Genomic DNA, 17,398 nt, shown 5'->3' on the forward strand with positions numbered 1-17,398 from the left:
AGGCTCAGATTTGGGGGGGGGGGGGCGGAAAACATCAGCTGGTCTCTGCTGAGGCAGGCCCTTGTAACCGGGCTGCCGTCAAGGGACCGCGGCCAGCAGCGACCCGGGGCTGGGCAGTCCCGGGGAATGCTAGCTCTCGCTTCGACAGCGAGGTGCTTCTGACAGCTCAGGGTTGAGAGGCTGTTTTCAGTTTTCCAGTGCATGCAACAGACCTAGAAAACCCCAGCTCTACTTCTCTCTGTTGCTTTCCTCATGCTCAGCCCCAAGGAACACATGCACATGCATTTAATCGTACAGGGTCTCACCCGGAGACACCCAGGCCATCCTCAGCCTCGCACATGGATCCTGAGACATACCCTTATATGTTAGCACGATGCCAAAGGTGGATCCATGCACGAGACCCCGAGATGCACGCGAGTGGCTAAGAAACACTCGTTCACTGACTGACCCCAAGACGCAGCCGTGCACCCACCCTCGTGCAATAGCCTGACTTGTCCCCGGTCCCCCGTGGCATGGGGCCCTGGAGCAGCAGTGTTTGCGACAGAGGTCATCCCTGTGTTGGATGTGGTGTGCGCGCCCACCTTCCCTGTGTTGTTGCTGTAATCGCTCAGTACGACGCCCAGTTAAAAAAAGGACATGGATGTCAAGCCGGAGGGTTTTGTGGGAACAGTACAGTTCATTTCTGTTACCCCTTCATAAGCAAAAGCTGTTGGTGAATATGGCCTTGTGGAGTGAGAGAGGTTTGGAAAGACAGACGGCGGCTCAGTCAAAGACCTGCCCCCTCAGGAGAGGAGAGTGAATGTGCTGGGCTGAAAAGGGGAGGATGGATTTTGAACTTCTCTGATACCGAACGGTCCCTTCTTGCTTCTCCGTACCACGGGCGCACTTTCAAAACGGTCCTGCGATGCCCTCTGGTGCTTTTTGGACCGTCGTGGTCCAGCTCACCACCCTTGACAACCCCCACCCCGTTCGAACCAAGATCACACCCGGGGCCCAGGCTGGTAACTCCTTGCTGCGGGCACCTTGCAACCCTCACGCTTTCTTTCTGGGCTCTTGTCTTCCCCAGAGGTGCTTTCTCAATTGTCCGAAGATGTGTGAAGGTGCTGTCGGGACAGGAGTATGCAGCCAAGATCATAAACACCAAGAAGCTGTCTGCCAGAGGTAGGTGCAGTGGAGTGCCTCGGCTCCACCGCCGTGCTTCTCGTGTCCCTGGTGCTTGCTCCAGGGCAATACAGTATAATATTTCACCTGTCATATCACCTGCCTGAGTCCTGCTGAGGGCCGTGGGGGAGGTGATCTCCATGCATAATGGATCGGGCTGGTTGGCATGAACAGCAGAGTGGTGGATTTTATATTGGGAGGTGGGGGAGACACAGGCTGCATTTGGGTAAGGCGGGGGTCATCGAGCAGGGAGGGTGGGTGGCATGTTGGACACCCAAAAATCCCATCTCCTCTAGCCTAACTTCTATCTGCATGACACATGTGCCCTGAAACAGCCCCCAGAGCCTCTGCTGGGTGGTTCTGCGTATCCTCAACTCCCAAGGACTTGCAGCGACCCAACCCTGCTCTGGGGCCTATGGGGTGGCAATTTTGGAGACCCTGAAGTGCAGGCAAATGTTGGAGTCCTGCCAACATAAATGATACCGGGACCCAAAGTGGGCAGACAGCTGGTTGCTCTCGGCTAGCTGCCACAGTCAGACTCACCACCAGGCATTAGCTTGTTTGCACTGAACAAATGGGTGGCCCGGGACCATTGTGGGCATGGGGCCGCTACCCCAGTGTCACCTGCATCGATGAATGTTTGCTGCTCGTTTCCATCGGGGCAATTCTGCACTGAAATCTAGTAGCTTATGTTGTGTGCACACCAGGCTGGGGGGTTATGTCTTGTGCCTCCTGCCTTTTTACACGTCAGGCTGCAACAGCGCAAACAAGCGCTGTGTCCAGGCCCCTCGAGTTCAGTTCAGTGGGGCTTTTATCCCAGGCTGGGGTTTTCCCCTCCCCCCGATCTCCCTTGCGTTACCTGTTTCTGACTCCTAGGTCTCCGACTCCTGTTTCCCCCCAGCTCTGAGCCTTGCTCACAGCACTTCCAGGGGTTTTTCTCGCTGTCCAAACCCCTCTCTGCATCTTGCGGGGCTTTCCTATGCCTGTTGCTCTCAGGTGCTGTCTGATGCACGCATGCAGGCTCTCAAGGCTGGAGGAATGTCCAGTGCAAGGGGAAACGTCGCAGGGGCCGGGACAGGAGAGTAGCGGGGATGTTAGCTGCGGGGTAGCCATGAGCGTGAAGCCCTAGCAGCAGGGGAAGAACGGCGCGGGGGCAAACAGAAGAGAAACAAGCAGCCCTTGCTTCCAACCTCCCTTCTCAGTGCCGTCTCTGCTAGCCCCTGTCCACGGCTGTGGGGGCTGGGGTTGCTGCAGGGAAGCTGGAGGGGGAAGGAGGTGCTGACTGGAGCCTGCAAGCAGAGCTGCTCCTGCTTTTCCCCGGGGCCCTGCCCACACTTTGCTCCGTCGCCCGCAGCGCCCGCAGCTGCCCCGAGCGCGTTTGCAAGCGAAACGCTCTCCTGGGGAAAGGAAGCACAGGCCAACCTGTGACAAACGAAAGAGGGAATAGCAGGAGAGACTAAACTCTTCATTGCAGAAATGCCCCCTCCTCTCCCGCCCTGCTGCCCCCAGGAACCCCCCCTTCCAGCTGCAGAAACGCCGCCCGCTTTGCTCTGCCACGTGGGCCCTGCGTCCTCTTCCCCAGCGCTGTCCTCAGAGGGGCCCAGTCAGCAGCCGCGGCGCCTGGCACGAGGAGAGCAGCGGTGGGAATGACAGTTCAGCGCGCTCGGTCGCAGCTGCTGGTCCCACGTGGCCCCCGTGCCTGGGCTCCCGTGGCCGCGCACACGGCAATGCACGTGGCGTGAAGGGCGGCTGCATAATTGATCAGAGCTGTTCTCGCCTGCGCTGGGGTTGACCGGGGTCTCCGAGACCCAAAACTGTCAAGCAGGATGTAGGATCCATTTTTCTCCCCAGCCAGAGCAACCAATGAGTCCGTGGCAGCCCGCACCGAGCTCCTCGTCCATGGCGCGCAGGCCGGCCGCGAGCAAGCGTCGCCCCAGGTTCAACGTTGCCCCACCGGGCCTGTCCCCAGCTGCTACCTGACCCGCGTCAGCCTCATATTTCGCTCGCCCTTGCCCCGAGATACCCAGAGCCAAGCTAGAGAGCCGGCTCTTTCCCAGCAGCCGCATCCCGGCTCTCAGGCCCGACATTGCCGGTTTATACCACGGTTTGTCCCACGGCAGATGTGCTGTGGTAATTTGGACTCAGACTCAGCCCTTCATTAAGGGCTCCCTCGTCTGCGGCTGGGGGCTTTGCCTGCTTTGGAGGGTGCAGCATCCCCATGGTGGAGGAGAGGTCGGACTCGGCAGCCGCAAGCCGGGGGGAGGCTCCTTCGAGAGGAGGCCGGACACCGACAGCCCCGCTCCTGGATGACTAAATCCAGTTGCAGGCTGCCTGACACAGGAGCCTGGATTTCCTCAAGGGCAGCCCAAGCCCTTTTCGGTGGCCCACGCTGAGTGGGAGCAGCTCCTAAACCAGAAGTGTCCCGAGGCCGGCGAGGGGGGGGAGAACGGGTCGAGCCTCGGGTCTGTCGCCCCCACCACCCTGGTGCAAGCTTCAGCTGGTGGCCCCGGCTCGCCTCCAGGTCTCGCTGGCCCGCCGCAGAGCCGTCTCCCCAACGCACCTGGGGGCTGGCTACCGCCTCCCGCATCCCGCCCTTCCCCTGCCTGCGCCTCCACCGCTCTCCTCCCATTCCCTACTCCGCCCCTTTGCTCGCTCCTCCACGCTCCCAGCCTCATGCCGTTCCCTCCAGCCTTCCTCCACACCTACCTCCACCCATCCACGAGCCCACCCTGCACACCCTTCCCCTACCTGCTTTCCTCTCCCTGACCTCCAGCCCGTAACCTCTGCTCCTGCGTGCTCATCCCCGCCTCAAATACAGCAGAGTCCATGCAAAATAAGCCCCTGCCAGGTTAACCCGACACCATCACTCACAACGCTGCAGCCCCTGGGCACTGGATGAGGAAGTCCTCCAGATCTCTCATCCCCTTCCTCCATATTCTCATCCCCTCTCTCGGGTTTCCTTTACTCACGTTACCTGCATAAATTAAATGCTATGGTCCTCGGGGCAGGGACTTGCTTTAATGTATACGCGGAGATCAGCACGCGTCCCCTTTGGCACCGTATAAATCATGCAGCATCTGTGCATGCAAGTTGGCTGTGTTTTCATTGCCATTCCCGCCGGGGTAGGCCCGTGCTTTCCATCTCAGCGTTCTCGAAAGCTGGACGCTTGATCCGTTACCTGCGGCTCCGGGGAGTTACGCCAGCCGTGGTCCTTGTGCGAGCGTCTCCTCTGGGAGCCCAGGTGGACGTGCAGTTGTCTGTGTCCCAGGCTGCGCCTTGCAAAGGGAGAGTTGATAGCGGCGGAGCAGGGTGTCAAAAGCCCTACAGCCAAGGAAGATTGATTGCCGAGAGCTGTGCACAAGCGGGAGCCATGCATTGTGTTTTATAACTGGGTAACGCTCCACCCGCTGTAAATAAAATGGAATTGGGCTTTATGTAATGCGGTTCTTACTCAAAGTGCCAAAGCACTTTATAAAGCCATGAGTAAGTGCAGTCAGTGTGTAGGCAAACACAGCAGCTGTTATGCACTCAGCTGTGCCTCACTGCCATGGATGCTACAACCTGAGTTACTGGGAGCAGCGCTGAGCCGGGTCTCTGCCTTCTGCCCAGACACCCCGGGGTGGGCACCGCGGCCCCGGTGCTGTGCAGGGATCCCAGCCCAGGGGTGCGGAGATCAGGTCCTGCGCTGATCAAGTGTATTTTGGAAAAATGTTTCATGTACCAGGTCAGTTTAGTGAGATCAGTTCCGAACCTTTTGAATCGCTCAAAAGCCTTAGGTGGCCCTACGACCAGCAAGTATCCTCCACCCCAGATACTTCAGATACTTCCAAATCCTTTGGCGGGCATCCTATGTGCAGGCCCAGACCCGGAGGAACGGGGGTTGGATGCCCCCGAGATTTGCTTGCCCTCAGCTGTACGGCCACAGGAGCGAGCTAGGGAGGAGTCTCCCATCCATTTTTTTTTTTTTTAAATATATTGCTATATCAAATCTGAACCCAGGTGGATTCTTCCTGGGTGACTGGCAGCGGGGCCTGGCAAAGCTGTCAGCCACATTCATCCGCAGCCTGGGCACTGAAGGCTAGTCCCGTCTCTTCGTGCTTCTGCATCGGCTCGCGCAGAAAAGGAGGCTGGCTCTTCATTTCACTGCCTGGCTGGTCTGTGCACGGCTTGGCCCGAGGGCGATCCCGGGAAGGGAAGGAGCCCGACGCCTCACCCTGCTGCCGCTGGTTCCTCCTCCGAGAAGTCGCCGTTGCGGCCGCCCCGGTCATTGCGGGGTGCCGTGCGCGGCGAGGTGCCTGGAAATGGGCAAAGCGCTGTGTTTGCTTCTCAGACGCAATTATTCGTCGCTCCCAAAGTAAAAAAACAAACAACAAACTCCTTTCAAACCCTAAAATAGAACAGCCTTTTGCAAGCTTCCCACACAGCTCTGCCTGTGCGCCTCAGTCTGACCCGTGGCCGCACACGCACGGCTCCTCTTCCCCAGCCCCTCCTCATCATGTGGTCTTGAACCCCCCGGCTCCTCCAGGCGCCCCCACTTTTCACTGGAGCTGCCTGGCTCGCCCCGTCTCCGCAGCACAGCGTTGTCTACGGGCACAGCCCCCGTTCTGCCAGTGCCCCTCGCACACCTCCTCCCTTGTGCTGGGTCTTTCCTTGACCCACCAGCCACGTTGCACTGTTCATGGGGCGGGTGGCACAGAAGTGGCAGAGATGAGGCTCAACTCGCCCAGTGCCTTTTCCATTTGAGCCCTAAAGCCAGTCCCGATGAGCCGGTCATCTTACCCGCTTCCCAGCGATTCCTGGGGGAATAAGCTGTGCTCGGGCAGAAGTGGCTGGTGCATGCCGCATGGCGGGGCCACGGTCACCAGCTTGGCACTTAGCTTCTCCGTGCACATCCAACTTGACCGCCGACGAGCCCAACGAGGCGACACGTGGCAGATTTCTGAGCTTCCAGAAAGACCAGATTGAGCAATGCTATTTCTGTTTGGTTTCTTCCCGTGCTCCCTCTTCATCCTCTTCCCAGGCTTGCATTCATCTGTTGCTCCCGCACGAGCCCAGCATCCTCCATCTCCCCTCCCTAGGGAAGCCTCCTGCTCTGGATCAGATCCCCAGGTTCTGGCAGCAGTGGATGCAACCGAGTCCTGGGAAGGCTGCTGTTTTGCCAGCACTGGGACAGAGATCTCGGCCTGCTACCAAGGAGCTTGGTTTCTAACCATGGGAGAGCCAGAGGGTCCTGGCTGAGCAAGGGGCCATGAGACGGCATCCTGTGACAGTGGCAACCCAGGGACGGGGAGGGAAGGCACCTGAGCGGGTGAGGAGAGTTGGCAAAGCTCTCCTGCAAAGCCCTGCCCGGCGTCCCGCCCAGGAGGCAGATAATCAAAGCCCTGAAGGCAGCGGTCTCCCCAGCATCCCCAGGGTGGGAGCTGCGGGACCACCGTTTGCACGGCTTCTTGAGGGCAGCAGGGGAGGCTCCTCCGGCGATGCAGCCTGGCCTCGGTCTGCACCCCGGGAGGCTGCTCAGAGCCCCCTGGGTAGGAGCGACCCGCAAAACCAGCAGCCGAAGCCCAGCTGGATGACTCTAGGTAATGGAAATCGCCGGCTAGGCATCTTCCCTGCTCCTGCCATGTCTCCCAGCCTTCCTGCCCTCCCTCAGCCCCACAGATCCTGCCGAACAGCCCCACGCTGTGCTTAACGAGGCTTAACCTCTCTCCGCTTCTGAGCTCGTCCAGGCCCCGCTCCAAGGCGCTCGGGGTGCTCTGGAACCAGACTTCCTAACCAAGGCCAAGCTCGTCACGTTGTTTAACGCAGCGCTGGGAGGTGGCACGTACCGCAGCACTGGGGAGGGGCTGAGAACCTGCACACAATAGGATAGGAAGTCAGCCCACTCTCTGCCATGCTCCAGGGGGGTTATGTGCCAGGCCTGTGTGGGAGGAAGCAAAGACGGAGCAGCACGGCTGCTGCACAGGCGTGGGTGCCTGTATGTGTGTGCAGGAAAAGGGGCACCTGCGTTCGGCACATGTAGCTGGAGAGGCGCCGGGGCAGGCAGGATGTAGCAGGTTGTTGGCCTGCGCGTGCTACAGGTAGCCTGTTTAGCCCTCCCGTGCAAGCATCTCAAGCAAGCATCTTGCAAGCATTTCAAGCATCTGCAGGCATCTTGGAATAAGCATCCCGGGGAAGCAGATAAGCCCGTGGAGCGGTAAGAGCTGAGGCACGAGAAAGGCAAATGACTTGCTTTTCTTGCCTCTTTATCATCAAGTCATAGAGAAGTCGGACTGGAAGGGACTTGGAGACATCACCTCTAGTCCAACCCCCTGCCTGAGGCAGGATCAGCCCTGTCCAAACCATCCCAGACAAACCCATCTACAGTGCAGCTGGAAGCTCCTGCTGTTCTCATCCTGACGCACCCAGGGGTGCAAAGCGCATCCGTGTCAGGGACGACAAAGGCCTCAGGAAGAGACAGAGACCTGTTGCTTATTCACGGGTGGATGATCAAACTTAGCCCAAAGCTCATACCAAGAATACGGCTCCCTTTCTCTCCCACCTTTGCACACATCTCTATCTTCAGCTAGGATTTCTTACCTGCCCAAGGGATTTAGGGGCTCACGTTGCAGTTAACGGGACTTGTACCCTTTCCACATAAGTGCTTCTGAAAAGCCGAGCCCTAGGTCCTGTCTGGAGCAAGGGTCCTGACTGCCAAAGCCTTGTCCCTGCAGAAAGGTTGTTCTCAGGAAGAAGCAAGGCACAGCTCATCTCCGGCGGTTCCCAGTCCACAACAGATCTGCATCCAGACTGATGCAAGCTGAGCCACCCTGGGGCTACCCCTGCTTCTTCGGCAGGGGAGCAGACGATTAGCACGTGTGTAAACAGATCTCAGTCTTCCAGCGAGTGGACAGGCCAAAACTCTTGCTAAAAACCCAACAACCTGCTACATCCTGCCTGCCCCGCGAATGCCAGGGGCCACAGGACTGGGGCACTGGACGCTGCAGCTGGCAGGAATTTGGGAACAATATCCCCTTCTCATTTTTCCCACTGGGATGTGAGCAATATATTGATATCAATGCCAAGTCTGCCCTGATCTCCCCAAAATCAGTGACCAAGAATTTGAATCGTCCTGATATGGAAACGCTAACCCCGGTACGGTGGTCTGCTTGGGAATTCACATCATGACTCCAGCGCATGGGCTGAGCGCCAGATCATCTGGGGCAGGGGGACCCGCATCCCACTTCCCAACAGCACCACGCAGGTATCCTGTCCACTGCATGGACCATGGACCAGCTGTCCCACGAGAGCAGAAGTCCTTTGTTCCCACTTTAGTGGCTGGTTGGCTCTGCAGGATACGTTAACTATGGACCCCAGCTGCTGAAAGCCTCTCCTTTAGCTCAAATAGGGACTCTACCTTAATGCTGATGGCCGTGGGTTGAAACCAGGGGTTCTTCTCAACACCCCAAAGCACCACAGTGAATCCTTGTCTCTGCAAGAAGTTACGCAAACAGCAAATAGGGCTGAACCCTGAGCTTTGACTCCTGCTTCCCTGGAAGCTTGAGATCCCAAAGAGCAGCAATCGCTCAGAAGGCAAATAACAAATCCCCTCCCCATGGCACGTAGTGGCTACGGGCTGCTCATTGCAGCAGGTGCAGCCATTGCTCCATCCTGCACCTTGCGTCGTGGCGCTAAATAATTCAGGGCGCATAGACAACGGTTATTGCTCGCGTGTTGGGGCATTCTCCTAACAGCTCGTGTCTCTGCAGACACTTGCAGTGGCAGGTTGATGGAGAAGGAGGACCTATTCCCCCCGGAAGCAATTGCACAGACAAGGGGAAAGGACTTGCGTGTTGCTCTGTTCACAGCAATCTGTAGGCCTGCATGGTTCCTTGTGGCCTTGAACCCGTAGGGAGCTGTGTCAAGCAGAGCTCAGCTGTATAGCCCCTGGAAGTCACAGCCTGGCGATGCCATCCCCATTGCCTTGGTCCTGGGGAAGTGATGGGTCCTCCATACCCGTGCTCTCCCGTGATGACCTGCCTCCATCCCCTCTGATAAGCCGGGGTCCGTTTCCCATTGCACAAGCACCCCTCACTTTGCACCGTATGAAGCACTGGCTCCCTCCCGCCCGTCCCCCACTGTGCTACCGAGGGCTGGCGGTGGCTGTGCCGTCCCGCCAGCGGCGACAGGTTGTGGCGGTGCAAGCGCAGGGCCCAGCAGAAGGCAAGGCTGGGCGGGGAGGGAGGGAGGGAGGCATTTGTTCCTCGGCTCCGGCTGCGTGGCAGGACTGGGCAGGAGGAACCTGCGAAATCGCATTAGTGGAGCAGGAGACGCGGGGGCGGCCGCGGGCGGGTTTGGAGCGACAGCTCAGTGATGGACGCCCTTCAGATGCTGGAGGATGGGGAGGGGGGAGTCCAGGAAATGGCTCCCACTTGCTCTCCTCTCTGCCAGGGCCCAGCCTGGGTGCGGGAACACAAAGCACTGAGCTGCATCCGAGAGGTGGAGGAGAAAGCGTGCCCATCTCAGAGACCTCTTGGGCAGGTCCGGCCTCCTCCCTCTCCAGCCAGCGATCCATCGACCAAGCCCCTGGTCTGGCTGTAATTCCTGGTCAGCACCCTGATGTCCAAACCTGAGACCAGCCTTTGGGCAGCCTCTGCCTTGCAGGGCATGTGCAGTACCAGGGGCTCGAGCCACGTAGCTGGTGGGGAGGAAGCTGCTCTATGCTCAGATGCCCCAAGGAGGCCTTGTGCTGTCTGAATCCGAGTGGTTCAGCTTCGATTCGCTCTCCTCTTCCTCAGGAAACAAGCAAGGAGAAAGGCAGGTGACGGGGAGACCCCAGGGCTGCGCAAGTTCAGGCCTCCTGATCCCTTCCCCTGGGTGGGCATGGCTGCTTCTGCGTGGGTGTCCCCCTGTCCCACTCCCCGGAGCTCTGCTGCGCCCTTCCCTGGGACGTGTCCCGGGTGGTCCCCAGGAATGGGGCCTGCCAAGGGAGATGCCAGCATGAATGGAAGAGGACGAGGACAAGGGTCCTCAAGCTGCAGCTGGATGAAATTCTGTGGCCTGGATAATGCCGTTGGTCAGATGGAGCAACAGATGACCCAGTCACATCTGTTGTCCTTGGTGGGGGAAACGGCCTTCTCAGGGCAGCTCCGTGGCTCTGCTGCCACAAAGGACCACTGGGAGGTGCCACGGGGCTCTGAGCCACGTGTGCAATACAGCCCCACGCCGGGCATCTCCGTCCGGGGCTGCTGTCATTCTGTCCGACCCTCTACCGGCTGGCACGCCACCCCCTCCGCACATGAGAGCGTGCCCTGAGTAACCACACTGCTTGCTGCTGCCTGGGTACCACATCCTCAGGGAGCAGCGGAGGCATCGGGGAGCGGGCTGTCGCGGATGAACTCAGCCAAGGTCGAGGCAGCTGAATGCCGGAGCACAGCAGTGACTGCAAGAGCCGGTCTGCACTGCAGTGCCTGCATCAATGTGGGGTTTTAAAACCAGCCTAGGCAAAACTGGCCATAGGAGCTGGGCAGGTAAAGCCCCTCGCCTGCCAGTGGATCTAGGGGGAGAGGGGTGGAATGACCTCCCCGCCCCCTCCACCACCACCACGAAGGCCCTGCACCTGGGGAGAAGAGGGGGGAGCAGACCCCGGGTGTCTCCCCAGTAGCGCCTGCTCAGGTCCTTGCTGCTACAGCCTTGCCGCTGGAGTGAATAGAGCCGGGCAGGTAAGACTCCACTCCCCCCCTGCTTCCCCGCATCCCCCCGCTCTCCGCCAGGCAGTATAATCACCCTCACCTCTGCCTGGGGTGCTGAAGGAGCTTGCTATGCCCACACACTGGTAGCACCGGTAATGAGACGTACCAACGCAGTTCACAAGATAAACCCGGAGATTTCGCATAGGAACCCGCAGCATCAAACCGGCTCTGCCCTGCCGTGGCCCCAGTTCTTTGCAGCAGTATTGCTCTCGTATTTTTCTGTAGTCAAAAAATGAGTAAAGGCTAAGAGCTGGCATTTTCCATGGGGGGCCCTAAGTCGAACGAGGCGGGCGTCGAGCCTAAAGAAAGGGCGAGACCGGCTGCTCCAGGCTGTGAGCCAAGCTGAGCTGTAGCAATAGCCGGAGCTGGGACGTGCACAGCTCGAGCAATACCCTGTTTTTTCTGGCGGCTTCATTCCTGATATCATGAAAATACATCGGCAAATCGTTGCCGTGGGAATGTGGCTCTTCCCAGGAAGGCTGTTCCAGGGACTGAGAAGGCACTTTAATGCGGTGGAACAACAACACAACATGATTTTCCAAAATCGCTGCACTGTGCCCCAGAACAAAATGCTTTCCAGCTCCGTTATCAAGCTGGCTCCCATGAAGCCAAATTGCTGCACTTCCTTCCGCCTGGCGAAGCTCGCCCGGTGGACGGGGCAGGATGATAGCTCATACACAGGTCACAATATACTCATATCCTCATATACAGGATCCCAGAGCTTTGCGGTGTTTTCCAGCTGGGGGTTTGGTTCAACCTGTTGTAAATACCGGGTCTGGTCCCTGCGCTGGATTTCATGGACCTCCGCAAGGCAGGCGTGCTTGTGTCCAGTGACCGTTCTGGTCCCTGCCCCTCGCGGTCTTGGAAGGGGGAGGAAAATTGGGGATGAGAAGTTATATGCAGGAGCCTGTTTGCAAGTGCACAAACCCGTGGGGCCGGGGAAGGAGTGGGCTGTACTCCCCATCTCATGCTCTCCAAGGCTGTTTCTACAGAGCTCTTCTGGGGGCAAAAGGACACAAGGGGAAAATGAGTTGCAGTCTGCATCGGCGTGCGCACGTTGGCAGTGGGGACTGAAAGATAAGGCAGGGCGATAGGGGAGCCAGAGCTGGGCTGGGCTCATAAGCGCGGCAATAAATGTTCTGCCGGAGCCTGCTAAGTGCCTGATGTTATGGCACCTCGGGTACAGTGTGAGACTGCCGTCCTCGGGCTTATAATCACCTCTAAATACACAATCAGCCAGGGAGTGGAGAACGCCAGCTGCTTAATGCCGCGCATCTCGCTTTCCCCGTTTCAGCACTGACCTCGCCGGGGTTGTGTTGGTTTTTTTCGAGAGAAGCGCTGAAAATAAAAACGGAGCAGGCAGTCTGATGGGAGGAGAAAAAGCAAGTGGGAAAGGCAGCGGAGAAGGGAAAGGACAAAGTCAAACTAAGGCAGAGAGGCTGCTAGAAAGGAGAAGCCCTGAGCTGGCAGTGCCTTCGAGACCCGACGTTGCCTGGCCTCAGGGTGATAAAACGGATGCCTGAAAGCAACAAAAGAAATCAGATTTTTTTTATTACTATTATTATTCTGATCGAATTTTGTATTTCGTCGCTTGAACCGTCATGCAAAAGACAAACCTGTTTAAAAAGCGTTCAGACCTCGCCGCGTCGAGGCCCACGTTTGTTGTCGTCTTTGAAAACACTGAAATAAAATAAAGAACGATGTCGAACCCAAGCGCCTCGCTCACAAACATGGAGCGACAGGCTGCATGGGCCCTCCAAACCAGCGAGAGGATGGACCGCGTCCAGCGGGAAGGCTGTATTTAGTTGGAAAGCTGTGTGTTTTATGATTATAGCAACCCAGGAGGCTGTGCCTCCTCTCTAGCTGAAGTACAAGTGGAAAAGCTTATTCCAAGTGATAACTGAAATAGAGGCCTTTAGCTTGGTGGGTGGACCACGCTTTCCATGGCTTGTCATTTTGCCCGGCTGTAAATGTTTGGGCTGAAATGTTCCCTTCTGCCTGTCAGTGCTAGGCTGGAGGGTTTCGGCCATGTCCCAAGAGCCCAGATCCTCAGCTCTTGAATGAAACAGCTCCCGAGCACTGCTGAGCTTTGGGGGGGCTGCCTGTGGCTGGTCCAGCTGCCGGGGAAGACAGAGAAAGCAGAGCAGGGTTTGCCTGGAGCTGGCGCGGGGCTGCCTGACTTGTGCACTCCCTTCTTTCAGATCACCAGAAGCTGGAGCGGGAGGCTCGCATCTGCCGTCTTCTGAAGCACCCTAACATCGGTAAGGGCTCACCGCCTGTCTCCGTGGGTGTGTGTTTGTGTGCGTGTGCATGTGCGTGTGTCACTTCTTATCCAGCCGGACAAGGCTGTCTGGCTCTTCGCCCCCCTCCTCATCCACATTTAAAGCGGCACGGGGCATGGGAACCTAACTCCCCTGCTCACACCGCTGCACCGAAGCCAGTGCTGTTGGAAAGGCAAAACCCTCCTTCGGGAGAGGAGGACAAAGTCCCAGGAGTCTTAATCCCCACAAATGTGCCAGCAATTAATATTAATCAGCACAAGCCTAATTGCTCAGGGGATGAGCAGTTGACTTGGTGGCTTCTCAAGGCCTAGGAGCCATTGAAACCAATGCAGACGGCACCGGCAGCCTGCGGCCTGGGTCCGACGTGTATGTTGGACCTGGCCGTCCACGTCTCTCTTGGCCGCGCTCCACCTCAGCAGCAGCCGAAGCAAGGGGAGGGACCCCATCCAGTGGGAAGCACTTCCATTTTTAGCCCCCCGCACCTCCCACTCCCCAGGTGCTGCTTTCCCCCGGGCTCTCCGCAGAGAGGCCCCATCTCTGACCAGCGCGGGAGCTGAGGCTGCGGAGGAGGGGAGCGCAAGAAGGGGGGGGCTTTCCCGCCGACGGTCCACATGACGGTCGCCTCCTTCGGAAAAGCTGTTCCAGGAAAACTCCCGAGCCTCCGAGGAAGACGAAAATAGGCCAGGAGGAGAAGGGAGAGGAAAAAACCCAAACCCGAGCCCAGAGAGCTGATTCATTCTGTCGCCTCCCTTGTTCTCTCGGAGCCCGAACTGGTCCTGGCCCTCCCGTCGCCGGCCGCAGCCGGGCAGGGAACATCGCAAAGGGCACAGGGGTGTTGCCCCAGATGGGTTGTGAACTGGGAGGAGGCTTTTGCAGGAAAAGACATGCTCTAATAGCAGCCAGAGATGCTCCGCCCCAGCGATGCACCTGCAGCAGCCTGGATGCCGAGTCTGTTGGGAACAGGAGTCATCGTGTGGGATTTTGGGCTGCTCCCTGGGTTTCTCTCTTAATGGAGGACTGCTGTGTTGAAGCCATGAAATCAAGTCACATGCAGATTTTTGGCCCTGTTTTGTGACATGCATCTAAATAGCGCGTACCGTGTACAAGTGCCTGGAGAGCCCTGAGCTCGGCCCGAGTGGCCCCTCTCCCCAGCGCCTCCCTAAAAGCCACGTTGTTTTGCAATGCCGCCTCGGTGCGGGGAGCTGGGGCAGGGGGGCAGGAAGTCAGGGCCGTAGGCAAACCCGGCCTCTGCCAGCTCCGGGGTCTCGGCTGCGCCTGCAGCTGACTCCCACCTTGGCCCGCTCTTCCCCCCACTGCTCGCAGGCACCGGCACACAGCCACAGCTCCGGCTTTATAAATGTTTCAGATCATAAAGAGCCTGTCAGCTTCAATCTGTCTTGGGCAAATGCCTGCACAGCAGTGTCAAGTCTTCTCTGCATCAGCTGGAGTCACAGACCGCGCTGGACCAAGCTGTTACCATGACAGCAGAAGCATCTCCCCTTCCTTGCACCCCCACCATCCCCATAGTGACTGCAATGGTGCTCCAAGGCAAAGGAAAAGCAGTCATGGTTTGGGGATACTGTCACCCAGGGGTGCAAAGAAGGAGGGAGGGGAAGGTAGTGCCTGTTAGAAAGCCAGTCCTGATTTCCCTGGCAGTTCAGCCCTTAACGATTATTTTTTACCACCCCGGAGTCTCCCATGCGATGCAGCATGAAAAGCTCTGCCAGGCTCTGTGGGGCTGGACGGGAGGGAGACGGAGCCAGCTAGAGAGACAGCAGTTCCCCGGGGCAAGTCGGGGGGAGCACATTATGCATTTCTCTGCACGGCGACAGGATTATCTGCTTTCAGTCCGAATGGCTTGCAGTCCCCAACAACAGCGAAACAAGAAGCAATCACAGTCGAGGCTCTGTACAAGAGTGCGGCAGGTGTCTGGTCTGCAACAGGCCACAGAAGCCCTCAAGGCAAAGCAGTTACTGCCAGGGGCATGAGCAAGAAGTGTGGCATTGGCCCTGGCACCCTGAACCGTGGAGGCTTTACCCAGAAGAGACTGGCTTCATCCTCTTGTTTCATGTCCTGGGCGCCAGCTTTGCCCAGGGCGTGAATTTGCAGGGGGCGTGTGGGCTGCGTGGGAGAGGCATGGTTTTCCAAGCCAGGGTGTGCAGGTTGCATGCTCAGGCAGAAGTGTGGGGGGTAACTAGCTGAGCCTCTGCGCAGTGTGTAGCCAACCCCTTGCTCTCTTCCTCTGTCTCCCCTTCCTCCCCCACACATAGGTCGCCTCCTACCACACCGCCTTGCTCTCTCCTTCCCAAGCCAAGCACGGCGATTTGATGCTCTCCCCCTGAGACTTGCCCACATGGCCGCACACCGTGACCGTGGGGTGGCACTGGAAGGGGTTAACCAAGCGCGATGCTAATGAGACCAATCCGGCTGCTATTTATACCCAGGTGGCTCTGCCCCCCTCCCATCACACCCCCACTGTTTGCTGCTGCCTGGAAACTAGGGAGCAGCAGCTTCCCCCAGAGCAGCACAAACAGGATAATTACCCACTGATGATCTGGAATGAACTAAAACTAGAATTAAGGAGTAGGGAGAATCGATGCCATCGGGGAGCTGGTCTGCGGCGCAGGCAGGGCTCCTGGCAGACGCCAGAGCATTTTACCCTGCCTGTGGGCATTCATCTGCCCATACCCTGGGCAGGGGAGAGGAAGGCAGAAGGGCTGTTTAACTAGGTTGGGCCTTCACTTCTCCTTATGACTTGAAGTGGCCGCGACAGCTCCGCATTTTCCCCACATTTTGGAGCTGTTCAGCTCCAGCTTTGGCCCCTAGCTGAGCAGGGATCCAGCTGCAAAGTTGGGGTCCAGAAGTTGCATGTCCCTACGATTCAGGGACATCGTAATTCAGGCCCGTGACCACTTCTATTGACACTAGATGCTGGGGCTTCTTCTGCAATGACATTTCCGATCCTGCTCTACCCCTGAATCTTTTCTCAGGAGCTTAGGCAGTTGCTGGAAGGCCTCCTGGGAGAGAGCGCGAGCAGGAAATTCTTTGTTTCTGTCCCGATGGGATGAAGAAGCATCCGATGGAGCCCCCTTAGCAAGCATCAAGTTTGTCTGCTAGGGCATAGCTCACGGACTGACCTGCCTACAGCTCTGCAGATCCTGGTGGGGTTGCATACCCTGTGAGCTCACAGCCACATTTTGCCACCAAATCCACTTCTTTGGGCCCAAGTTGAGTGCAATGATAGGGTTGGAAGAGACCTCGAGGGTTATTTAGCCAGTGAAGAAGGCATACCACTTCATGATTCGGGCTGAAATCTTGGGAATCGTAGTCTTGCCGGTGGCAGTGACCTAGCGTAGGGTCCAAACTCCATTGAGTTGGTCTTGGAGGTCTTGAGTTTGTGCATTACTGAGAGCTGGCGTGAAATGCCAGGGGCCCAAGGACGTTTGTATGGACATCTTGACACACTTCCTGCCACCGACTGTGTCCCCAAGACACGTCACAAAGATGCTCGTGGGAATTTGATCTCTTCCTGGAACAGGAAGGAAAGTTCCTCTTGTAACCCAAGTGACAGAAGAAGTTGTTCCTGGGCCCGAGCAGGAGAAACCAGGTGAATGCAGCTCTCTGCGCGCTGGGGGGCGACTCTGCAAACGTGAGAGGAGGGGAAAATTCCAAATACAGCGGAATAAAAGCCCTGTCTGGAGTCATCAAGCCCACAAAAGGGACCGAGAGAAAAGGCTCACTCAGGCATGGCAAACCTGTTCCCTTCTCTTCATAATTATTAATGAAAATGCAACAATAACCACCTCAGAGAATTCCTCCTTCGAGCGAGACAGCAGCTTTGATGGGTTATTATCTTCTTGGGCACCCGAGATAGAGGCAAGTCGGAGCCTGTCTTTGGGAAGAGACCAAAGCAGCCAGGAACCTCTCCCTGAGTGATTGTAGGGGAAAAAAAAACCCGAAAAAAACTGCAAGCAAAACACTGGGGCGCTCCTGAATGGCATGTTTGAGCTGTGACCCTTTACAAAAATCTGCTGGCCTGATACTGCAGCTGAAAGCTGTTTCCAGCAACCCTGAGTATTCTCTATCCTGAAACATCTCCAGTGTCGATGGGGCACGGGGTGATATGAGCACTAGTGACAGGGACCGTATTTGATGTGACAACTTTCTCTGGGGATGCTAAGTTGCCGAGTGCCAAAGTGGCAGGGTAGCATGGCCTGCTAGCGACTT

The 17,398-nt window shown here is 57.5% G+C and overlaps 1 protein-coding gene across 4 annotated transcripts in view; it reads left to right on the top strand.

Annotated features, from left to right (window-relative positions):
• Positions 1–17,398, top strand: part of CAMK2A (calcium/calmodulin dependent protein kinase II alpha) — a 54,536-nt gene that overhangs the window by 8,116 nt on the left and 29,022 nt on the right. For all 4 annotated transcript variants that reach the window (XM_090020908.1, XM_090020910.1, XM_090020907.1 and 1 more), the window contains exons 2-3: positions 1,067–1,161; positions 13,091–13,150. In XM_090020908.1, the coding sequence (XP_089877034.1) occupies positions 1,067–1,161; positions 13,091–13,150 (155 nt within the window). The remainder of the gene's footprint in view (positions 1–1,066; positions 1,162–13,090; positions 13,151–17,398) is intronic.

This window comes from Crocodylus siamensis, chromosome 10 (assembly GCF_052110815.1).
Source record: "Crocodylus siamensis isolate JL-2025a chromosome 10, ASM5211081v1, whole genome shotgun sequence".
NCBI classification, from domain to species: domain Eukaryota; kingdom Metazoa; phylum Chordata; order Crocodylia; family Crocodylidae; genus Crocodylus; species Crocodylus siamensis.